General features: G+C 39.9%; 1 protein-coding gene across 4 annotated transcripts in view; it reads right to left on the minus strand.

The window, feature by feature from the left end:
- Positions 1 to 26,535, minus strand: part of DMD (dystrophin) — a 1,630,689-nt gene that overhangs the window by 466,693 nt on the left and 1,137,461 nt on the right. For all 4 annotated transcript variants that reach the window (XM_047076051.1, XM_047076054.1, XM_047076053.1 and 1 more), the window contains one exon: positions 21,731 to 21,920. In XM_047076051.1, coding sequence (XP_046932007.1) covers positions 21,731 to 21,920 — 190 coding nt within the window. The remainder of the gene's footprint in view (positions 1 to 21,730; positions 21,921 to 26,535) is intronic.

Genomic DNA, 26,535 nt, shown 5'->3' on the forward strand with positions numbered 1-26,535 from the left:
GAACGAGTTGCGAAATTGAGGCCCGCTTGGCATCATGAAATCTGGTTCCTGTCACACTCTGGTGGCTGCAGGTGGGGCTAATGTGTAGTCATTAATAAAAGTTTCATTTGAGGGACTTCCCAGGAGACTGCTTCTAAGGGAAGCATTTATATGAGAAGACTAAAACTGCTTTTTTTTTTTTAAAATATTTTTTTAACGTTTATTTATTTTTTGAGAGAGAGAGAGAGACAGAGACAGAGTGCGAGCAGGGGAAGGGCAGAGAGAGGGAGACACGGAATCCGAAGCAGGCTCCACGCTCCAGGCTCCGAGTTGTCAGTGCAGAGCCCAACGTGGGGCTCGAACCCATGAACCACAAGATCATGACCTGAACTGAAGTCGATGCTCAACCAACTAAGCCACCTAGGTGCCCCTAAAACTGCTTTTTATAATTGCTCATTTGGGGTATATATCAATGTTCAGGTTAGTTAACATGGTAAAGCAGAATGAATACTTTATTTAGACTATATTCAATACATTTTTATTCAAAAAGGAGAAATAGTACACAACTTGGTAGCCAGAAACAAGGAAATAATAAGGAGACCCTCTCCAGCCAAAGGACTTTAGGCCCCTTTGTGCAGGTTGGGAAAAGTTTAAACCCGCCTAGCAGCTTGTAACCCTTGGGGAGGGTTTGCTGAGCAGACCTTGACTCCTTCTCTGACCATGCCCTGTCAGGCCTCTGTCTGTTTTTTTTTTTTTTTAGTTTTTGGTTTGAAGATTCCTAGCTTAATTGTTACTTAGGAAAATATATTTTTCTAGACAAAAGACAAAGCAGAATACTAACTTCAATTTTAAGGTTTCGGATATGGATGGACGACATTTTGTGAGATTGAAAAATAGAATCATTTCGCTAGGCTTTACCAATAGCCTAGTACATTAAAGTTCCTGTACCTCTTGCTCTAAATGAATCATTTAAAAACATATGTGGATGGAATGGATCGCTTGAGATCTTAAAGTGAGCAATCAATATCGGATTTCCAGGCACAGACCATTTAAGTACCCTAATGTTATTTAGAATATACATGTCATAAGTTAGTCTTAACATTACACCATAGTTAAGAGGCAAATCCTTGAAAACAGATTAGGTATTTTACTAGTTAAATGGAGCAGCCAAGAATGGATGTTGATGATGTGGTTTTATGAAGAAAAATGTTCAGAAAACAAAGTTTTAAATTCTATTCCTTACACACAAAAAACTAAGTATGTAGCTTGTGTAAGGAACCTAAGAATTTTTTTTTAAGATTTTTTTTTTAAATTTTTTTAACGTTTATTTATTTTTGAGACACAGAGAGATAGAGCATGAACGGGGATGGGTCAGAGAGAGAGGGAGACACAGAATCCGAAACAGGCTCCAGGCTCTGAGCTGTCAGCACAGAGCCCGATGCGGGGCTCGAACTCACTGGCCGCGAGATCGTGACCTGAGCCGAAGTCGGACATTTAGCCGACTGAAGCCACCCAGGCGCCCCGGAACTTAAGAATATTTAAATGAAGAACACTCAGACAAAACTAACAATTTTGTGAATGACACAGGTTTGTAAATTGATCTTACTAAGTTGCTGTCATTGCTTTGGTTACAAATCACAAAGAGATGTAAATAACACACGATGCAGACTGATTATTATTGAGTTAGCTCAGAGGACTTCTATTGTTATATATATAATATATATATTATAATATTGTTATAATATATAATGTCACAACACAGTTGCTTTAGTTACGCAAGTAAGATCATACGTACATACTACCTAAGATTAAAAGACCAATGCCGAATATGTTTTTCGTCATAGCATCCCCGAACTAAACCTAGAGCTTTCCATCTAGTTTTAGTAAATTTTCTACTTGGTGACCCAAGAATTTAGCTTTTTCTTTTCCCACCACATGACAAGTATATATTGATTGGAAGCACTTGGAAACTCTGCTGTGAAACCAAACTGCATTTTGACTTATTTGTATCAATTATTTGCTGGAAGGTTGTGGGTAAGGTGGGAAAACACTTCCTTCCATTTTAAATCGCCATCTCCCAGGTCTGTCGTTTTCCTTTTTCGTGGGGCCAAACTGTTTTTAAGAACTCTGGCATAGCAATCTCTGGAAGAGAGCATTCACAAATGAATTCCGATCAACAGATTGCATACATTTCCCAATCAGCTGTGCAGACTGAGCATTTTCCTGATTCCAGTCATTTTATAAAGATGATTCAGAATTAATCAGTTCTCCTGCCCCTTTTATTATTTATGTATTCACAGTATTGACCGATTTCATTTTCTTCCCACTCTCTACTCCTCTTCTACAGGAATAACACTCACGACATGGAACAGAGAGCAGCCAGTAAGGCATTACTCGGTTAATTCTGAGAACCCACGAACAATAACGTGGAACATCCAGAACCACGGCAAACTTCATTTCATTTCTTCTCGTGCTCTCTCTAGAATATGAGGTCCACTTATTCTTTAGACCACGATATAGGTATGTGAATACCGCAGTAATACCTATGACTGGAGTAATACCGAAATAGTACGGCTGCGGCTGCTATAAATACTGGAACAAAATTCCCCTAGGAACAATGACGTCAGGGAGCTTTGCAGGCGATCAGTCTCTCCGAATTTTGAATAACCACACTCATTGTGACATTTTAGAAGGCACTGCATCTTCTCCCGGGATTACAAAAAAAATTACAATTGTACCTAAGTCACCTACCAACAGCGTACGCCACTAATTCATTTCGCAGATACATTAACGGGAATCTTTTCAAATGTTTCTTCGAATTGATTAGACATTGTCTCCAGGAAGCCTTCAATTTGATTTGGCCAAAATGCCAGAGGAAATTAGTGTTATTTTCTTGTGTCATTTCCCTAAATTCAGAAAGGTAAAGAAACACCAATTTACCAAACAGACATGTCTAATAATAAAGGAAATCTGAATATATAAAAAGATTGTTGTCGAGACACATCCATTGCCCGGTTGTCTTCAGCTGACATCTATTTTTAAATAGACAGTATGACTTAGTTACAGGAACTAGACATGAAGAAATACTGAGCAATCCAATTATTCAAAAGGCATGCAAAAAGCATTATTTCCAAAATGTCTTTTCATAGTATTGTTTTCAATACTATAGTTTTTAAACATTCAATAGATCTATGGGTTTAGTGTTAATGATTATGCCAACAAGATGGTAACATAATGAATCCATGTCAATTTTGGGAAGTATTTCTAACATTACATAACAAATTGGAAAGGAATTTCACATATAATTATCTCTATAAAGACAAACCACAAGGGTAATTAACACAGCTACGATTCTGTATCACCACAACGGTTAAACCAGATGGTAATGTTCATTATTTTTATCTCTCTCACAAAACCAAATATTACACACTTTCTCCTGGGAATGTATAAAGTATTCAAATGAAACATTGTTATGCAATACTTTGCTATAAGGAGGGCTTTTTTTTTTTCCACTTAGTATGGAAATGTGTGTATCCCCTCAAGGTTGGTGGCATTTCCAACCATGACCAATGTTGCTTACAAATAAACAGAAATAAACAGTGTATTTATGATGTATAAGCTTAATATAATGACATCACCGGATAAGGGAAGATTTCACGTTTAAAAAACTTATTCAACAGTGAGTCATTAAAATTAAAATGTAGGCTTTATATTTTCATCCCAAAGATGGCCAATATTGTGAATTTTCAATGGATCTTCAGGAAAAACAAATTTATTTGCTGTGTCAATGAGCTACGATCACAATAATGCTGAGTGACGCCTAGGGTTTCAAACCACAATCGTCTACTCTCCCGGAAGGGTGTGGCTACTGCAGCCCCACCCAACGTGTCTAGCCTCCTCTTTCCGAGATGAGCCGCCTAGATGGGGCACGTTCTTCTAGTACGTGTGGTAGAGGCACAAAGAGGAAAATGCAAGGGCTCTCAAGGCCTAGGCTTCAAACTAGCATGAGGTCACTTCTGCTCACCCGCTGTCTGCTAAAGCAAATCACATGGCTAAGCCCCAAAGCTAGGGGTCGGGAGGTACACTCCATCATCCACAAGGCGGCAATATCAAGGTTGGGACTGCAGAATGGGAAGAAGAACCAGAGTCCCCATTCAGTCTAGTACAGTTCTTGAACTGTTTCTTTAAAGTAGATAATACACTGCAGAACATGAGAATGCAGTGTATTTATTTAGATCTCTGACTTAATTCTTCAGGGTGTGAATGTTGCCACACATTTTCCTGCTCTGTATTATTCACATCACCATCATCAACATCATCATCACCATCCTCAGTGATAAATCTGTTACTAGATTTAAGAAATAAATAGTTGTTGTTGTTGTTGTTGTTGTTGTTCTTCTTCTTCTTCTTCTTCTTCTTCATCTTCCTCCTCCTCCTCCTCCTCCTCTTTTTCTTCTTCTTCTTTTAGTTTCTTGTATAAAGAATTCAAACACATCTTTCACTTGGTGCCATTCTCTAGCAGCGTTCTGTGAGTACAGACAGATTGATGCAATTTCTAGTACAGGGATTGGAGCATGCGATTTGAGTCACAAGTCCTGTCTTACCTAACTCTGGAGTTATCTGTTGAAGAGAAGATATCGTATGGGAATAGTAATACAACACCACCCTTAAGGATCGTGGGTGAATTTATTTTCTTTTCCAATACCATGTAAGACACAATATCTCACATCATGAGAACTAGTCACTTCCTGTGAGATGGCTCGCAACAAAGGGACTTCTCAATCATTTACACCATGCAGGCAGACTACTCTCTCATCACCGCGTGTGCACGTGCATGCATGTGTATTCTGTCTTTCCCCTTGAATTCCAATTTTTTTTCATCTTGTCTTACGAATTTTTGTTTTTCTGGTGGTGTTCCATTTTTGTAAACAGAAAAGGAGAAGAATGTGTTTGCCAATCTGCTCAGAGAACTCATTTCAATTTGGCTTCTCCATTAGAGGACTGATTTGCTTCCTATGTGCAATTCTTGCATGATCGCGGTGGCATATACTATTGGATTTCAACTCCTAGGCCTCCACGTGAACTCACTTTGAGATTTTTACATGGCAGGTCGATTGCTTGAGTTTTAGTGAGCCTACATTCTGCCACAGCTTATCTCGCACTTCTTGGTATCCTATTTGGTGAAGCAGCAGGAGAACTTTCTACCATATTTCATTTTCCTTTGTTTTACTAGGCCTTTCTCCCTTGGCTTGACAGACTTTACAAAAAAGAGGAAAGTGTGTGATGTGTATGTTTTCCTTGCTTGTTCTCTCTTTCTCTCTGTTAAATCAACTAACTGTTTTCAATTTTAATCACGTTCATAACGCGAAATATTTTATATGCAAAAAAAATACATTCAAGGAATGAAGTTCAAATACGCAAAACGACAAAAACTTGGTCAGAATAAAATTTTCTTCTTGGATGAACCAAGGATGATGAACTTTATTTCTTGAGCCCATTTACAAAAAGAAAACAAATATAAAGTTATGGATGTAAGACTACTTATTCAAGACAAATGTGGTTAGGGCCTTACTGCTTGGTTAGTAAAATACAGCTGAAGGGTTATGCCTTTCTAAGAATACTTATGTAATTCATTCAGCATCAAGTGTATGTGACAACTGTCAGACTACCCTCCTTCACTATTTACCTTATATATAGTCCCAGACAGGATCTATTTCAGTACCGTGAACACACGCACGCACACCCCCAAAGCGAAGCAAAACTTTTTTTTTCCCTTTTCTTAACGTTAATTTTGAGGAAATGACTACAACCTGGGTCTCGTTTAGCAAATGCATTTCTATGAAAGAGAGGAGAGTCTCTGAATCAAGGCTGAGACATAATTATGAAAAAATTAGCCAATAATACAATTGGTTTAAGGAACAGGAATCAGCCTGAGAAAGGAAACTTTCCTTCTAATACCGTAATTTGGTCATGTTGGGCTAAGTTATAATTTAATGTCATGAGCCATTAGATCGTAACATTAAATTAAGGATCATGGCTCACATGGAGGCATGGGCAGTTTTATATAATATGCGAAGGGAAAAAGAAAGAAAATGGTAATGTAAATCTTCGGTACCATCTGGCTTTTCTTTTTCCCCATGCCTCTCCAAAACAGTGGGAGGAATAAACAATACTATTCCTGACGGGCTAGGCATTGAAGATGAAGATACCAAATGAAAAATTCTCCAACGCAAGCACAGTCTAGTATTTTCTTCATTTCCTTCTCCCGCACGAGCACAGAGAATCTGCCTCGCAGAATACAAATCTGTCAAACTTCAGAGCTGAAATGGCCTTAAGCAAGCATCTGGCCCAGCGGTTCTCAAATTTAAATGGGCAAAAGAAGCACCTGGGGGCTCTTTAAATATGCAGATTCCCAGGCTCATCCCTAGAGAGCCAGGTTCCGACACTGCATTTTTAATAAGCTTTCCAAGTAAAGACGGCGCAGTTTGGATGTGAACTCGGAGGAACATTTCTTTGTCTAGCTTCACCATTTTCTAGAAGATCAACCTGAGATCCACAACACCACTAATGTCCCCAATATCACACCGGTTAGTAGTCAGGAACAGAACCCACATCTCTTGGGGTGCCTGGCTGGCTCAGTCGGGAGAGCATGTGACTCTTGATCTTGGGATTGTGAGTTCGAGCCCCACCCTGGGTGTAGAGAGTACTTAAAATCTTGGGGCACGTGGGTGGCTTGGTCAGTTAAGCAGCTAACTCTTGATTTCGGCTCAGGTCAAGATCTCAAGGTTCCTGAGATCTAGCCCCTTGGAGGGCTCTGCGCGGATAGCGTGGACCCTACTTGGGATTCTCTCTCTCTCCCTCTCCCTCTGTCCCTGCCCTGCTCCCACGCTCGCATGCTCTCTCTCTCTCTCTCTCGAAATAAATCCATAAACTTTTAAAAAATAAAATCTTAAAAAAGAACCCCATCTCTTGACCTGCAAGATAAGACACTATACTCTCTCAAAAATCTGTCAGCTTATTTTTCTATTGTGACAAAAAGACATAAAATTCACTGTTTCCATGATTTTTAAATATACAGTTCAGTAGCATTAAGTACATTTACACTGTTATACAGCCATCACCACCACGTATCTCCAGAATGTTTTTTCATCTTTTCAAACTGAAATTCTGTACCCGTGAAAGAATAAGTCCCAACTCCCCTCATCGCCCCCTCCCAACCCCTGGTAACTACTATTCGATTCTCTTTCTCTATGACTTTGACTGTTGTAGGTGCCTCATAAAAGTGGAATTAAACAATATTATCCTTCTGGGCCTGCCTTATTTCACTTAGCATAATGCCTTCAAGATTTATCTGTATTAGTTAATGTAGTGATTTGCTGAATCCTTTGAAGTGCTTGCTCAAGACAGTGCTCTGGCCCTTTAAGAAGTGAGGTTCAATCACTTGTCCAAGTTCCACAGACAGCTGCTAAATGAGAGAAAGCATTCAGGAAGGGCAGTCCTCGGTGAGTGAAACAGATAGAGCCTGGAGGCAGGCACAGAGACGTGAAATGCATTTTCTGCCTAGTTGGAAAGTCACTTGAAAAGAAAAAGGAATGAGAAACGAGACAGAGAGAGAGAGAAAGACAGAGACAGACAGATGCACTAAGAGGGCCCAGACTGGCGAGAAGAACTACGCAGACAAGGTTATTAACAGGTATATCCTCTAAATTAATTGGTATACAATGGTGTCCGTGAGACCCGATACTATTAACATACCTTGGGGCACAGAGTAGAGAAAGCAACTAGGTAAAAGGTACACATTTACACTGCTATTTGAGAAATACTTTATTGCACTTGAGATGTATTTTTATTTCATAGAGTTACCGCCAGGAGTATTTTACAGCTTTCAAGTCAGAAGGGAAGTTATCTGAGATATGTTCTGTTGTAGGGAAGAAAAGCCTAAATTTTTAACAACATCAGTCCCCTGGTCTATATCCAATGTCTGACCCTGGGGCGAGGCCAGATAATGCTTCCGAGAGAAGGTGGTTTGAGCGAGGCTTGAAGTAGGACTTAGCCAGGTAGGGCTGGAGAGAGAGGGCATTCCGGCCAAAGAGAACGTCTTCTTTTGACCCGGACAATGTTTACCGGCTATTTAATATTCAGCTCAGTGTCTTTTACAAGAGGCTTTCTGCGGCAGCTTTAAAACATGACCCCAAGACTTTCTGACACTTTTCCATGGAAAGGTGGACTTGACGTCCCATCCCCTCGAACTGGTCTCTGTGATGGCTTGGCCAAACGAATGTGACAGACCTAAATCCAAGCTGGTTTCTGCCCCCGGCCTCGAGAAACTGGCAGCCTCAGCTCCCGGTCCCTCGGGACTCAGCCATTACGCTGTAAAAAAGCCCAAAGTGCCCCATGGAGAGGCCCACGTGAAGGGACACCGACGGCCAGCACCTTTTTGCCAAGCATGTGAGTGAGCCCACCTGCAAGTTGACCTTCCAGCGGCCAGTCGGCCTGCCCCAGCTGATATCGCGGGAAGCAGAGGCCAACAGTGCGCACTGACCTTGCTTGGGTGGCAGATTCACGTGCAAAACTCTGCTAAGCCATTAAGGTTGGGGCTGATTTGTGATGCAAAGGGTCACCGGAACACCCACCCTGGTCCTCCCCATAACGTATTCCGGGGGTACCCCTCCTCTGGGAGACCAAAGGACTCTGTACTCACCTTAGTTATCCCCGATCTCCTCGACTAGATCTCCCTGTTGTCCTGCCCCTAGTCTCTCCACTGTCCAGTCCCCTTGGGGGCCAAGTACGGCTCTTATCAACCTTTGGATCCTCAAACCTTCTACCAAGTGTATACATTACATGAATATAAAAATTTCTTTGAGGTCACGGGTGGGAAAGGAATTTAGAGTTGTCTAATCAGTTCCATGGCTGCATCCAAACAACGACCATTGTTTTCTACTCTAAAACAGAAAATGTCGACACTTTCCCCCAGCCAATAAAAATACTACCCATGCTCATTCCAGGTTTCAGAACTGCAACATACAACACTTTTCCAGCCATTGGTGAAACTACTGTAAAAACTAAAAATAGAATTTATGGAGTAAATCATTGGGAAGAATGCCTGGTCAAGCAGTTCATAAATATCCAGGTCTCATTCTATTTGGGGCCATAGCCTTGAACTGAATCCAATATTGAATTGTTGAATTGAGAGCAAAGGATTGAAGTGAAATGTGGTCAGCTCTTGAGAGGAGGTGAAATGCTGCTTTCTGCAGAGAATAACTTTTTCTGTAACTCCCAAGGAATAATATATTTTAAAAGGTGTTGGGGGTGAATAGAAATTAGAAAGGAGAAACGAAAACCTTTAGAGAACTTAAAGATTACATTTATAAAGACTCAGATCATTGTTAAGTCATAATAATAATGATATTGAATAGTCAAGTTGCTAATAGACCTCTCAAGGACAGCCATGGACACAGGAGCAAACAAAAGTAATTTGTTGCTTTCTCACTATCAGGAAATAGATACTCTTCCATCTTGACTAATATGATCTCCAGTGGGAATGATTTATTTCTCTCACATTCATGAAACTCTCTTTCATAACCAGGTGTAATGGCTTCTTTTACCTCTATGGGGAATGGCTGATTTATGCATAGACCTTTGCTCAATAACCTTTCTTCAAAGATTGATGCCGTTAAAAATGAAAAAAGATGGGAACTTTTTGACATTTTATTTTACTGTAATTTAGAAAACCATGTAAACTGCAAATGGACCTCATGTGGAGTGAAAATCACACACGGATAACCTAAATTATTTTGAGTACTGTTCATCGTTGACTAATAACTGAAATGTTTTATTATCAGAATTATGAAAGACACGAGAGAGACACTAACAAAGTTCGTTTCAAAAATAATTTGTAAATACAAGACGGAACATCCTTACATTTGATCTCCCCAATGCACGCTTCTAGAATTTTCCACCCACAAGTGGGGGTATCGCTACCCACCACATGGAGGAGTATTGTTTTTTTGTTTGTTGGTTTTTGTTTTTGTTTTGTTTTTGACTAGAAAGTCTCCTGTTAAAGACCACTAACCCGCAAGGAGAAAGAAAGAAACAAGCAAACAAAAAACCTTCAAGGTTGGAAGAAGGAAGGAAGAGAAAGCGACATGAAATTCTTTGACTTTTTCTGTGCTGAAACTTTTCTGGACCTTTTTTGCTATTCTTTTCTTTAAATTTTTTTTTTCCAACGTTTTTTTTTTTTTTTTTTTTTTTTTTTTTTATTTTTGGGACAGAGAGAGACAGAGCATGAACGGGGGAGGGGCAGAGAGAGAGGGAGACACAGAATCGGAAACAGGCTCCAGGCTCCGAGCCATCAGCCCAGAGCCCGACGCGGGGCTCGAACTCACCGACCGCGAGATCGTGACCTGGCTGATGTCGGACGCTTAACCGACTGCGCCACCCAGGCGCCCCCCTTTTTTGCTATTCTTGTTTGGCAAAGAAGGCCTGAAATTATAGAGATCTTGTCTAAGTTCCTATGGAGATCAAAGAAAGTAAGTGAATAGTCCCAGCATTCTGTTTTCAGTGCCACTGCCTCATAGGTTACATTTAAAACAACTTTATTAATTTTATTAACATAGCTATAAAGCCATTGATGTGGCTTCCGATGTCAGTCAGACGGGGAAAAAAACAAACTGCTTTCACTGACGTGTATTTCCGGGAGTCTTAACACCCGGTGTCTGATTCAAAGAGAAGGGCACGTCAGCCAATGTTTTTCCTTCAAGGAGGGCACGATGAAAGATCAAATATCTCCTTTTAATTTTCAGTGTAGTATGTTTATTTTCAAGAATGGGGATGTTGAGGTTTGTAACTGCAAAATTTAGTTTTTCAAACATGTCAGCATTGACACTTAAGAACTAAAATCTGTCGAAGGTTATTAACCTGTTCTTGGTTAGGGAAGACAAAGCTTTTCGTTTCTTTCGTTTTTTATTTTATTTTTAGTTTTTAATTTTTTTAATGTTTATTGATTTTTGAGATAGAGGGAGAAAGAGAGAGAGAGAGAGAGAGAGGGAGAGGGAGGGAGAGAGAAGGAACGACCAAACAGGGGAAGGGCAGAGAAAGAGGGAGACAGAATCCCAAGAAGTCTCCATACCGTCAGCACAGAGCCCGACATGGGGCTTGAACCCACGAACCATGAGATCATGACCTGAGCTGAAAACACGAGTGGGACGCTTAAAACGACTGAGCCACCCAGGCGCCCCTGTTTTGTTTTATTAAATCAGAGTTCCAACACACATGTGCCGGTACCTCAGACGGCTTCATTGGTCTATTCATTCTTCTTAAGTAGTTCCTAACACATCAAATGAAGATTGTGCCTAGAAAGATTCTACAGTGAAATAAACAATACAAAAGTTTATTAATAAAATATGTATGTATATGTATAAGGCACATACACATCTATGTAGAGAGTCAGTTATGTATACACCTGATGATACTAATGACATAATAACACTAGCCCTGTCTACTGGTTTCTTATTATGTGTCCAATACCGTTTTACGTACTTCACACATATTAATCACATCACCGTCACAACCTGACGAGATGAGGCAGGCACTACCATTACCCCTGATTTCTAGCTGCATAAACTGAGGGCAATCCAGAAATGTGTCCATGGTCAGTAAGTATCAGAATCAAGATTTAAACCCAGGCAGTCAGGCTTCAAAGCCCCCCCTATTAAAAACTACCCTCTCCAGCCTCTCAGATAAAATACAGAAAACACTAAACTTCATTTCACGTGCAGAGAAACTCTTATGGAAATGGAGAGGAAGACAAGATGTCTTCCAGCGTGGGCACTCAGGGAAGAAGGGAGGATGTGAACACAGCTTTCCTGGAAAAGTAGATAGCATGAGGGTAAACTGAGATGCGGAAAAGGAATCCCAGGACAAGACACAACGTCATCAAAAGAAGAAAAGTAGGCTGGCTGGCTATGCACTTTAGTGGGAGTCGAGGATGGGTGGAGAGGAAAAATAAGAAATAAGATTAGAATTCGAGGTCGGGAGCCAATTCTAGAAGGCCAGGTGAAGGAATGTGCAGAATACTCTGAAGGGTTTGAGAAGTCATAAAAGGTGTTTGAACAGAAGAACCATATATTCTTTCATTCATCTGACAACTATTTCTTGAGCACCTATCATGTGCTGGGTACTGTCTTGGGCGATGGGAATATACAAGTGAATAAGGTAGAAAAAATCTCCAGGTTGGACTGGAGCAATACAATAGGCAGAAAGGAGTGGAGAACAGTAATGGTACTAAAAGCATGAATTTGAGTAGTAGTTAGGAACCTGGAAAGAAAGTAATGGGGGCAAAGGATTGGGGGAGGGGGTAAAATTGATCTTGAAAATGAACTAGAAGGTGAGGCAAGTGAAGAGATGGAGAAAGGTCTATTTGGTTTAAAACTGGACTGGAACTGAAATTCAATAGTGACACCATTGAATGGTGAGAATGATATTAAGGAAGACAGAAAAGACAGCCCAGAGTCAGTCCTCAGGTAAAGAAAGACGGAAGAATGAGTAGGGAGAGGTAGGAGAAAATCAGCAGAATATGATATCCCAGAAAGTCCAAAGATGAGACATTTTCCCAAAAATTGTAGTGGGCAACAATCACAAACTATCCAGAGATTTCTAGGGCAAGTAAGTGAAAGATTTGAGACATGCTTTTGGTTACCCTGGGTGTTTGCCTGGAAGGCTGAGTCACTTTAGAGCAACGGGTAGGGGAATAAGATGAGTTGAAGGTACAGAAGGTCAAGCTTAGGGTCCAAGAGCTGACTCCTCTGTATGGAGCGGTGTGACCTTAGCAGAAGTCACCCCACCTCTCAAAGCTTTGATTTTCTTTCATCTGTAAGAAGGGTAAGATGACAGTACCTTATACAAGCAAAGCACCCAGTACATTGCCTGGCACACAGTAATACAGTAAAACCTTGGAAGGCGAGTAACTTGTTCTGTGAGTGTTCTGCAAGATGAGCAAACGTTCCTTTTTAAATTTTGTTTAATGTTTATTTATTTTTGAGAGAGATAGTACGAGAGGTGGAGGGGCAGAGAGGGAGGAAAACACAGAATTCGAAGCAGGCTCCGGGCTCTGAGCTGTCAGCCCAGAGCCCCATGTGGGGCTTGAACCCAGGGACCGCGAGATCATGACCGGGGCTGAAGTCAGACGGTTAACCGACTGCGCCATCCAGGCGCCCAAGATGAGCGAACATTTCAAATACATTTTAACTTGATAAACGAGCGGTGTCTCGCCATACAAGTAGTACACGATGCAGAACATCACATAACCACAACCGAGCCAAAGGTTCTTGAAATTTGCTTTGATATACAAGTGCTTTGAATTACAAACGTGTTTATAGAACAAAGCACGCTTGCAAACCAAGGTTTTACCATATTTTTTTTTAAAAAAGTGAGCTACTGGGGCGCCTGGGTGGCTCAGTCGGTTAAGCGGCCGACTTCGGCTCAGGTCACGATCTCGCAGTCGGTGAGTTCCAGCCCCGTGTCGGGCTCTGTGCTGACGGCTCAGAGCCTGGAGCCTGTTTCAGATTCTGTGTCTCCCTCTCTCTCTGACCCTCCCCCGTTCATGCTCTGTCTTCCTCTGTCTCAAAAATCAATAAACGTTAAAAAAAAATTTAAAAAGTGAGCTACTATTATTATCTATCCTAATAATTAGATAAATATGTCATGTTATCAATCCTAGAAAACTAAACATTTATTTCATAGGCTTTTATTTTTAATTATTTCCCTCCTAATCTGGTGTGATAAAACTCAAATTCGTTAATTTGCGAGAGCTACGTTATGGAACCTCTTTAATTTTACCCTCCTCAATTGAAAATAAAAATGATAATAGTGCCAAAGCAGAGATTTGCAGGGAGGATATGAGCAAATGAAAGTAAAAGTGCCTTGTCAGTTGTAAACAAAGAAAAATATAGCTCTGATTATTCTCATTAATTAATATAAATTTGATTCACTGATTGCAAAGCGTACAATATTAGTTTTATATATGCAGTTTGACTTTTGTCTAATGGTAATTCCTATCAGGAATAAGGATCTTTCACTTGAAGAAAGCTTTTTTGAAGAGCTCTTCTATTCATGACCTAATAAGAGCCTCACCAAAGCTCTGCGAGGAATAAAAGGCAGCGGTTATTAGGGGCTCTCAAAATTGACTTTTCAGTATGCACAGACGCACAGGGTCCCCTTTCCTATGTGGGTCTTTCTTTTGGTTTGTATATATGAAGTTAGAGGATCCCATAAGTGAATTACCAAGTTATTCAAGTGAGCGCTGTCCTTATACCATTGTAGATAATAGCTAACTGCAATGGCAATATCCAGAGAAGTAGGTTCTAACGTTTGCAATACATTCAAGTAACATGTTAACATACATAGGAGACCACGGTAACATGGTCCAGAATGTTATAACCCCTATAGCCAGGTGACTACACTCGTTGCATTAAATTCTGTTTTCATCGTTAGACCAAAATGAATTCTTACTTCCTATATTTAGTCTTCCTTTGTATGGGAGCTAAAACACGAGTCTTGAACATTTGTCCTCGTTAACTCCTTCTTCTACTAAAAGTTTAATTACTTTCACTATTTTGGGGGATGATCTCTGGGATCTACAGAGATTCCAGGGTCCAAACCTGGAACATAACACAGTTCTGAATATAGTAAGGTGACAAACATGTGGCTCTTGAATCTGTCCCTGAGTCCTACCATTCACAGTACTGTAAACATGTATGACCTTTTCATAGTAGCTACCTGAGAATAAAAGGGAAAAAAATAAAATTTTCCAGGTTCATGTAAGAGAAGTAACAGAATTTCCTTAGTGGGAAGTTTTTCAAGATCTTGGTTACATTGCCCATCAACTTTTATTTTTCCCAAGGTATGAGTTTTACACCATAGTGCTGCTAGTTCTTTGCCTTTTTTCAAGGTTAAACCATTAAAAGCATCCCTATAGACATGCCCCTTGTAAGAACATAGAAAATGGCACCACTTAATACCGATTCTAGGCTACAGTAAGTGGTATTTTGGTGACCTTTAGGTGTATTTCTGAATGGACCACAGAGAAATTCAAGTAACGATGACAGAGATTTATGTGTAATATCATGTATTTCTTTGGCTGCCGTGTTGATGTCCTTCAGTTCTATATCTTCAACCTAGAACATATGTCTGCTCCAAATTTTAGATCCACATTCACAACTGCTTCAAAGGAGGTGATATTTATACCTCTGTGACTCATGGACACCTCAAAACTGACCACATTTTTGACTTCTCTTCCCACAACTTCTTCCCCTCTTGAATTCTCTGACTCCATGAAGGCACTCAGTCATGCCAAGTGGTAAGCGGTCAGTGACTCCTCATCATATCTCATATTCTTCCTCACGTCTGCTTCCCATAACATACATGAGAATGTTGACTTTACCTCCCAATAGCTCACACATCTGTCTCATTTGTTCAACCTCAGCACCTTGCTTATTATTTCTTACTTGGAACAGTACAGAAAGAACTTTCTGATGTTCCTGGACAGGTTCTATATCTTTCCAATTAATTCTCTCAACTACCAGACTGATTTAAAAAAAAAAATTAAGTCTGGTTATTCTACTTCCTTGCTTAAAACTATGCCGTGACTTCCCATAGACTAGAAAGTCCAAACTATTTAAAAAAATTTTTCTTAATGTTTATTTTTTGAGAGACAGAGTGCAAGCGGGGGAGGGGCAGAGGGAGAGGGAGACACAGAGTCCGAAGCCGGCTCCAGGCTCTGAGCTGTCAGCACAGAGACTGACGTGGGGCTCGAACCCACAAATCGTGAGATCACGACCTGAGCTGAAGTCGGGCGCTTAACCAACTGAGCCACCCAGGTGCCCCTCAAGTCCAAACTCTTAAAGGTAGGTGGCAAGAGGGACAGAAAGGCAGCTTACACATAGTGAGCCCTCAGAGTCCAACACTCTGCCCCTCTAGTGGGAATTTTACATGCATCTTATTATTTAATCTTCACAAAATCATGTGAATTTGTATAGAAAAATATAATTAAGACTTAGAGGCTAGGCAACAAATGGTAGGGTAAGTGGTCTTTGTACCTATAAGGCCCATACTCTATTTACTGGACCCTGCTGTTTTTCTACTAATTTAACCCCAGCTGACCTTTCCAATGTCCATTCTTACAACTACACCCCAGTCATACAGAAGTACCTTCAGATTCTCCAACTGCCACAACGTCCAGGACTTTGAACACGCTATTGCCTCCGCCAAAAATTCTCTTTTCAACTCTGTGTATGTAGCTAAGTCCTAACACACTCTTCCAACATTCTCTGAGCAGAACTTTTCAACGTTGGCTAGACATGAGAATCATGGACAGGACATGCCACCATCAATCCAATTTGAATGTCCAGGAGATGGAACCAAGGAAGTAGCATTTCTTAAAAAAGCTCCTCCAATATAGAAGGAGAATGGGAAAACACTGTTCTATGTGAATTTCATGGCCTCTCCGAAAGGCTTAAGCTTAATCATCCGTTTTCCCTAGACCTGGTCTGGCCCCTGTACTATACCACTCATCACGCTACTATAATTTGCCTCAGCATAGGTATTTTCACCTCTGGAATATAAGTACTCCAAAGGCAGATATCATATTCTAACATAGAGGCTTCTGAGTGTATTCAGTGGGCATATTCTCATTCTCTCTCTCTCTCTTTCTTTCTCTCTCTCACACACACAGCTGAAATCAAAGTTTCATAAAACAATACTACCCTTACTCATGACTGATGGACTCTGTTATTTCCTATTCTATTCTGTTAATTTTGATCCTTTCTATTTAAAAATTGTGATGCTAAGTAAAATAAATCTGACAGAGAAAGACAAATACTATGCGATCTCTCTTATATGTGAAATCTAAAACACAAAACAAAATTAGCTCGCAGATACAGAGAACAGATTGGTGGTTATCAGAGGTAAGGGGTGGAAGAAAAGAATGAACTGAGGGTTTGGGGTTAAAACAGATTAACTAAAAGTAAAAAAAAAACACAATAAAATGTGCATTGATACTCATTAAATTGATTACACAACCTAATACTTTGAACTGTGTTTGAAAAGCATCTGTGTAATAATGTTTACGTTAGTCCTAACACCATGCTAAGCACTTAACAGGTGCTTACAACAGATTTCATGGATTAATCAAAGTCCCTAAGGAAATAATATATATAAAAGTTTTACATATCCAAAACAGCAGGCAGTCATAACCAGGCAAAAGAAAAACATCAAGATTAAGCTTCACATTTCTTTAGACACCGAAGTAGAAAGATTAAAAAAACCAAAAAACAAAAAAACATAAAACTCAGTTCAAATTATAGCAACAGAAATGAATACACAGAGGGTTTCCTTTTCTTAGAATTAGGGATCCTCAGATTACCTCTCTATTCTTAGATGTCCCAAGAAAGATGACAATCCAATTTATTCAGAATACTAATTGTGTTACTAAGATTGCATTCTTCCTTCTTCCTTTGGAAATAACCAGTGGGCCAAGATTTTTTTGTGAAACACAGTGAAAGAGCTATTTCCCAAATTTCAATAATCGAAATAGCATTAGAAATCTAAGCTCTCTTAATCAATTTACAGGTGCACTCTGATGTACGATTCAAAGTTTATCAAACTAGTCTCTCTGGAAACGTTTTGCTTAGTAGAAGAGAATTTTTACGATGGGGGTCGGGGAGGAGATACGGGTAAAACAAATGAGCTTAGAGAAGAAACTGAATTTAGGGGCACCTGGGTGGCTCAGTCGATTAAGTGTCCGACTCTTGATTTCGGTTCAGGTCTTGATCTCACGGTTAGTGAGTGCGAGCCGGTGTCCGAGCACTACTTGGGATTCTCTCTCTTCTCTCTCTGCCCCTTCCCCGCTTGTGTACTCTCTCTCAAAATAAATAGACATCAAAAAAAAAAAAAAGATGAGTTTATAGCTATGACCTGAGATAAGACCCAGTTCACAGGTAAAGGAACCTCAAATATTAATTGCTCCGTAGTTTCTCATGCTGAGAAAAAGATCCTTATTACACCTTTATGATCATCTCTCCCCACCAAATACCCTTACCTACACACCTTCTTTACAAGCTGGTATTACAACGATCTCTTAGAGGTGCTTAGAGAACCAGTTAAGATTGGTGGAAATCTTGTGAAATATTAGCAAAGATACAGAGGCCCCATTTTCAATTGGTTACCCATGGTTTGATATTAGAACTCAGAACGGAGGCTATCTTTATGAATTCTCTGGGGCCCAAAGCAGAAATGTTTTGGACACAGTAACACTCTGATTCAATTATGGATATAGTTCTTCATTTAAAGGAGAAATTTGCAACGTAAGAATTCTCAAACAGTCACCCCTCAGGGTTCTATATGATGTTCTACAAAAATACATTGCTTCTAGGGGCGCCTGGGTGGCTCAGTCCGTTAAGCGTCTGACTTCACCTCAGGTCATGATCTCATAGTTCGTGAGTTCCAGCCCCGTGTTGGGCTCAGAGCCTGAAGCCTGCTTCGGATTCTGTGTCTCCCTCTCTCTCTCTCTGCCCCTCCCCCACTCTCTCTCTCTCTCACAAATATTTATAGATTTATATTTATAAACATGATAAAAAACCTATTGCCTTTAAAATGTCAGTTAGACTCTCGTAAATAATACTATTTATAAGAAAAATCTCCTCATCCTTAAGCATAAGGACAACTACCATGCCCTTGCTTTCCGTAAGAAAAGTAAATAAGCATTTTTTTCCAATATAAGAGAGGAATCGTAACGGCTTTCAGAGTGAAATTACTCAGATTAATTCCATTCAGGAAGCATATGCTTCATAAAACATGTATTCTTAGAGAACCCATGAATCGTGATTATTGCCGAGAGAATTAAATATCCTAGGAAGCGCATGGTAAACAACAGTGATACTCAGTCTCGCAAGAGCTTTGGGGTCGCCATATGCAGAAGAAGTGACTGACAGTCATAGAGCAAAACCTATTTGGGAAGGTTTTCGCCCCCCTGTATCCGTTCAGCAGTATTTGTACGAAGTGAAACATCAGTGCTTTGGGGTGGACGGATGTACTGGAATCTGCTGGGAGAGCTGATGTTCTGGCTAGGCATTTGGAGTTTCCTTTTTTAATATGTAAGAAGTATTTTTGCTCTACAGCATGAATCAAACAATGAACATAATGCTACCAGCTTCTTCAAACAAAGTGAAAGGCATATCATTACACTTTTTTCCTTCACGCATATTATAGAAAATTCCTTTTGTTCGAGATATAAAAAAAAAAAAATCTTCAGAAGGGGGGGGGAAGCAAAGACTCCCGTTTAGCTGAAATACCGAAATTGCATGTAATCTCCTAAGGTATGTGGTTATATTTGCTTTCAAGCTTGGCATTTCCATTTGTTGCTTTTAAACCCCAGTATCTTAATTCAATTCTATCACTCAAAGTGTGCCATTAACAACAATAATCAATAGTTTTAGTAGTTGACATTTTTTTCCGTGACATCTCCAAATCTTTCATCAAAAGACCGTTATCCAGCCATCTAACTGAAAATCAGCGCTGCCTATAAATGTCATTCCTATCCATAAAATGTAGTTTCAACCTCAGGCAACTGGAATTTATAGAAAACCCAATATTAACACAGAGGCAATGAGAAAATTGTCTGTTTTAAAACAGTGTTGGAATCTTAGTTAGTCCTATTATAGTTAAGGGGAAAATGATACGTTTAAGATTTGGGGGGATTCTAAGGGAGTTTAATATGGTTTTTAATAATAAATGCCTTTTATGAGTAATATAGCATAAGCTAAGAAAATGTCCTTCACATAACTTCCAACTGTTTGTGAAAGAGAATTCAGAGAGCTAAATGCAAAATGTAGTTTATTCTCCATTCGTCCATAGTGAACATAGTTGAAAAACATGGCAATTTTTTTTCTTTAGTGATTCAGGATCTTGCAGTTTCTCAGAATTTTCACTGTATATTAATGCAGATAAAAATACACAGGAGGTACATTGACGTACTTTCACACAGATCAGACTTGTTCACTAATGTAAGGAGTGTTTTATTAAATATTTATTATAAAATTATCTTTTGGATTATTCTTTATTTTCAAGGGTATCTGCTAAAAAAAATCCACTTAAAGGTTTATTATTTATCTACTGCCGCTGGTGAGAATATGTGAGCCCATGTATTTATTAAAGTTCTAGGGTGGGGCACGTGGGTGGCTTTGACTCTTGGTTTCAGCTCAGGTCATGATCCCAGAGTCGTGGGATGGAGTCCAGGACTGTGGGATTGAGCCCTACGTTAGGCTCCATGTCGGGTGTGGAGCCAGCTTGGGATTCTCTCTCTGTCCTCTGTGTCTCTCCCTCTCTGCCCCTCTCCCCCATTTGTGTTCTCTCTCCCTCTAAAAAAAATTCTGGGGTGGCTTTAGGGGTGTATAAAGGGAGAAATAAAATGTTATTTATGAAATATCATAAGTCAAATAAGTTACAGTAGAAAACTTTCTAACCATTCATCTAAGAGTGACCAAAAAAAAAAAAAAATCTAACTTTGCCTTGTTTTTACATTCTGAAGCCATGGGGTGTACCTACAAAGATAAAGTCAGGCGTTGCGCTAAACAAACTACTTCCGATGGTCAAACTAACTCAACACACATTGCAGAGAAGCAAGTGGGGTCTGAGGAGAATGGAACGAACAAATGAGGAATCTGAGACACTATAAATTGCTACTATCATCAACTAAGGAAAGGATACCAAGTAATCTATCAAAACAGAAACAAAAGGAGGACGGGGTGTGGGGCGGGGGGAGAGAAGGAAAGGGAGAGGAGAAGAAACACCACTTATTATGATTCGAGGGATTATTTTTCAACCTAGGATATCCTATCACTTTTTTCATCATAATTTAAATATACAAAAAACGTAGTCCAAAAACTTGATCATAGTATTTTAACACTCTACAGTTTATTTGAGGTAGTAGTAAAGTTCTTACAACAAGTCAGAAAACTCAGCTGTACATAACAAAACTCCATTAGAGTTCAGAAAATTCTATCAGGCACTGAGCATAAACTTAAGGAGCCTCCTTGAACTACAGAATTTGACTCTCACCAAGACTACATTTAAACCAAACTACCCTAAACTTCTGTTTTCACTGTCGATGCATATGAAACTTTACAGCAATAATTTTTGTTTCTAGGAAAAACAATGGTCTGAAAATTGTCTGGTCATTAACTAGGACAAATTCACCCATCTCATTTTTCTTTGTACAGATCATGTTAGGAAGAAGGCTACAAAATGCCAGATTAACATTTCAAAATGTATTTGAAAGTAATGAAGGGAAACTGATTTAGTTAGCAACGCTAAATAAAACAGACAATTCATACAGATGCTTTCCCTGTAAAATATTAAATAAACACACTCCAAAATGGCAACTTTTTCAATTTAATAAACCAATCTCCCATTTATGTCTCTGAGCAAAGTGTCTCCCTGACCAAAGCTCTGGTTTTAAGTGCGGGTTTTTCCTGGTCCAAAATGTGCACCATTTAGAAGACTGGGATGTTAAATGAAATACTAACTGACTTTTCCTTCTCCCTCTGCCTCGTCTCTCCTTGCCCAAATGAGGAAATACATCAGGCCATGCGAAACGATGATTTCACTTTGTCCCCAGCATACCACTTACAAGAACAGATGCCATTAATTGCTCATATGGATTATTCACAAGAGGGCCAAGTAGAAAGGCTTTACTTACTTGCCATTGTTTCATCAGCTCTCTTACTCCCTTGGAATCTTCCAGGAGCCTTTCCTTATGGGTGGCATCCTGCAGCACGTTGGCAGTTGTTTCAGCCTCTGTAAGCCAGGCAAGGAATTTCTCCAGGTCGAGGGGGAACTGCTGTAGCAATCTATGGGTTTCTTCCAGAGCAGCCTCTCGCTCACTCACTCTGCAAAGGAACAAACGTCCAGATGCAGTTCTCCTCAGTTATCGAAGGGTGTACCCAGGGACCCCCATGAAAAGAGCAAAGATAAAGGGACCAAATTGTAACGTACCAACAAAGGGGTGGGTTATTGCTAAAAGTCCTCTTTTAGCATACATTTCATATGTATATTTCATTGTATGTATACATACACACACATACACACACACTTTGGACTTTGGGAAGTTCACATAAGAGCTTGCAAAAACAATCTTTTTGTAACTTGATAGTTTTTACTGGTCAATTTTGACACCTTATTTTCATATGCTGCAAAATCGTAAGCTCATCTTTATAGATAAAGCCCCCAAATCCCTACACCATGGTTATCTTTGACGTCACCTGAGGCAGAACATCAGGATTAGGTAGGCAAGGAAGAAGCTCAAGAAAATGCAAAGCTAGGACAGGAAGTTGAACAACGGAGGGAACCAGACAGAGAAGGGGACTGCAGGGCAAAGGAGAACAGAAAGAAGGAAGAAAAGTAGAAAAATGACTCATTTCAGAGAAACCATTGCACAAAATATCATTTTGCATAACGCTACTGTGTTCTGCAAGTTCCAACTATGGTGTTAGCTTTATATTTCATTATCTGATGGTCACACAACTTGGAATATTCTCCTCAAGAAAAATCTCATGTGTAAGGGAAAAAGTAGAGCCTAAAAACCTGACAGATCTGGGTTCAAATCCCACTATTCCCTCCCGACTGTGTGGTATGCCTGCTACATACAGTTAGTTACACTCTGTATCAGGGTTACTCAAACATGTTCGTTCCCTTGGCCCACATCCTATTCCCTTTCTTCTCATCTTTTGGAAGGGGTGAACCAAATTCCCCAATGATACACAAATCTAAAAAAAAATCATATTTTCTGATTTTATATACATATATATATATACATGTATATATATGTATACATATATGTATATACATATACATATATACATATATATACATATATACATATATATACATATATATATATATAAAATTCATGTGCACACACACACATATGCCCTCTGCAAAAATCTACATAATAACAGCTTGGAGGGAAAAGTGCCTTCGGCAGTAACAGTCCCAACTAAAAAGATTCAGGTAAATTTTGTCTGCAATGAGGAAATTAGTACTCTATTTAAATGCCGTATTTGCCTTCTATTACCACACAAACACTTTCTGGGATTAAACATAAGCTAAAAATGGATTTGAAAAAATCGAACACTTGAATACGATACACACTGCTTGTTAGGATGTGATTGTCAATAATTATGCAAAACTGCAATTTATTTCAGCAGCAACTTTATCATGGGATGTGCAAACCAGGCAATAAACAACTCCTGTGGAGCGAGCGGCAGCGAAGCCCCCGGAAGAGCCGTTTATTCATCATGGGTGAGGTTTTTGCTGAACATACAGTCTTCCACAGTGGAGTTTCGGTGCTCACACTGGATAAAAATCTTCTGTCTGCATTAACTGGCGGAGGGGAGAATAGGTTTATGAGGATGCAGCTATTGGAAAAAAGGAAGCATTGCGCTGAGCTATTTATCAACCCCTACATAAACTTTAATACCACACAGCTGAAAGGTACCTGGGTGTTCGGCTTGGGCGAATGAGTGAAACCTTGGGTAGTTCAGGGGCTGACCTGGACTGCTTGCTCCCTGCTGATCTAGATTTCAAACTATCAGTGGAGGGAGAAATACCAAAATCATTGTTTATTTATCTTTCCATTCGGTATGATTTAAAAACTCAGAACCATCACCACGGCGCTGAGAACCTTAATGTTATAATCTGGCATGAAACGGACAGGTTGAAACAGGCGTAACTTGCTCACAGTTGACCATTTCTGACCTACGAAAGGGACCATTTCGTCCGCTTCAAGCTAGTATTTCTAGGTGGGCTTGCACAGTAAAAAAATCACTAAAACTTACTCCACCTCCAGCCTAAAATTTGGGATAGAAACAAGCTGTCACATTTCAGAAGACAAATACAGGGCTAGACAATGACATATTTTTTTAACATGCTCCGACTTCATAGCAAATAAAGGACAAATACGAAACTCTCACTGCAGAGTGAAGCTTGGAGACTTAGATACTGTGTGTTTTATTCTCAGCGGCATCTTCATCACGAGCTGCTCATGAACCTCCCCTATTCTTAAACTAAAAGCACCACTTACCCTCTGCTTCCTCAAAAAGTAACTAGTAAATAACTCTCCAAGAGTTATTGGTAAAATACGATGCACATAAATCAGATGAAAGGGTTCTACTGAGACAGTGAGATTTCCAGCCAAATCCTACCAGTGAGTTTGCTGCTGTGTAAATTAGGCCCTTAGGGAAGAATAGTAACTCTTTCAGGACAGTGAGGCACCATTTTCCTAACAATACCCTCGTGCTCTGAAATATTGACAACCTCAGGCTGAATCTTTTCTAATTTGGAAAATACGTTAAAAAAATTCAGTGGCCACAACAGCAGACAATCTCTTCAAATGAGTTCTTTTACAGCCCCTTTGATGAGAGGTGAGACTGTTGGTTCCTGCTCATGAGGCGGTTTTAAGGCTACATCCTTTATCCTGAGATCAATCTATGTGCACCGAATTCCTAAATTTTAATCGTGCCAAGTCTAGACTAGAAATGAATCAAGGGTACTTGTACGCCATATTTGTGCATCCAAAAGAGCTCTGACTGTATCTCATATTTTTTAATTTTCCATAACCATGTGGCTTTACGTGGCTTTTATGATAAATAAAAAAGTGTAGAAATGATGAGAATCATAAAGAAATTGAAAAGATCGTTTTAGAACAAAAGTGAAGACTTTGGACAGGATGATTCTGTAAATGCCTTGGTCCAGGTTGCCCAATTATAGACCCTGGCGAAAACTTGGCTGAGCTTTGAAAGTAACGATGACTGGGTCTCAGTGATGGTACTAATACTTTACAAATGTAATCTACTGCAGAGGTTCAGTACTTTTTTCTATAACAACTTTTAATTATCAGTTATTCTAGCTTTATAATGTACAAAACTAGCTGAGAATCTGGTGGAGTAGGGAATGGTATGGTGACTTTCAAAGGTTTTCTTTCTATTCGGAGGGCACCATATACCGTTGTCAAGGGTGGAAATATGAGCGGTGTGGTAGAGTGGTTCTCGAAGTGTGACCCATAGACCAGCAGCATCAGTATTATCCGAGAACTTACAAGAAATGCACATTCTCAAGCCCTACCCTAGACCTACTAACTCAGAGACTCTGCACGTGGAGTCCGGTGATGTGTGTTTTAACAAGCCTTCTAGGTGATTTGGGTGTATGCTAAAGTTTTGAGGTTCGCTGCCATTGGAGACCCATCTGTTTGCCCTAGCTTCTGAGGAAGCTGCTGGAGGCAGGATGCACCAACGACCGGTTAGTGTGTGGGCTATAAAAGCCTGGCCCCCTCGCTCCAACTCAGGACAATTCAGGAAGATGGGGGAGCACTGGGGATCGGTGCTGTGGTTGCAACCGCATTGAAGCCCAGCTTCTCCTTCTTCCCTGTCCTGCTTCCTCCCCTTGCCTTCCCTCACAGGTGTTAATCCTCAGAGCACTTGCCAATAAAATTCCTGCAGGTTAATCGATTTCTCAGAGCCTGCCTTCTGGGGAAATTCACACGCTGAATTGTCACAGTAAAGAAAGATTTTAAACATATACATGCTTTCGAAATCTATGTGCAGAAATATACAACTGCTTGCACAGACTGTAGTCTCAAAAACAGGACAGGACGAAGGATTCTCACACCTAGGAAATGAGCCTGAAGGGATATTGTACCTTTGGTTGCTCTTTAAGAAGATCTGTAGATAATGGAGACTTGCATCACCACCAGTTAGAAGCAAGAATCTACTGAAGGCACAAAGTGCTGTAGCTATAGAGCTTAGTACAACTCCACAGCTGCCCAAGATGGTGCCCATCTAGAGATAATTCTGGGCAAAGGGGAAGAATCACAGAAGGCATGTCTTTGGCATCTCCATTTTCTTTCTCTCTCTCTCTCTCTCTCTCTCTTTTTATTTTAGAGAGAGAGAGAGGTGAGTGGGGGAGAGGTGCAGAGGGAGAGAGAGAAAGAATCATAAGCAGACTCCGCACTGAGCATGGATCACTTGACCCTGGGATCATGACCGGAGCTGAAATCGAGAGTCAGATGCTCAACCGACTGAGCCACCCAGGTGCCCTTCTCTTTTCTTTTTAAGAACCGATTATCAGTGAGGCAGTCAGACAAGTAATACTCTGATCTGTCTCTAAACACCCACACACCTATCAGGGTATCTCCAAATAAATCTCTAAGACTCCAGATTTTCCATTAAGGTGCATATCAGCAAATTCTTATGGGTCAACCTAATACATAAAAAGCAAAGGAGGAAAGGGAAACTTAACTACTTGCCCAAGTAAGGCTGTAGAGCTTAATTAATGTATACGCAATATTCCACTATTAGATACACGGGTGGACAATACTTTATCAGTGCACTGTACTGCAGGATTGTATATATATAAATGTAGGTACATATACATATATGTATACACTTTTAAAATATGTATTATATATATAATCAAACAGAAATAAACATAGCGAATATTTAAAAAAAA

The sequence above is a fragment of the Lynx rufus genome, unplaced genomic scaffold, assembly GCF_022079265.1.
Source record: "Lynx rufus isolate CCGP_SWC_20201006 ecotype Redwood Valley unplaced genomic scaffold, mLynRuf1.p SCAF_14, whole genome shotgun sequence".
Classification (NCBI taxonomy): Eukaryota; Metazoa; Chordata; class Mammalia; order Carnivora; family Felidae; genus Lynx; species Lynx rufus.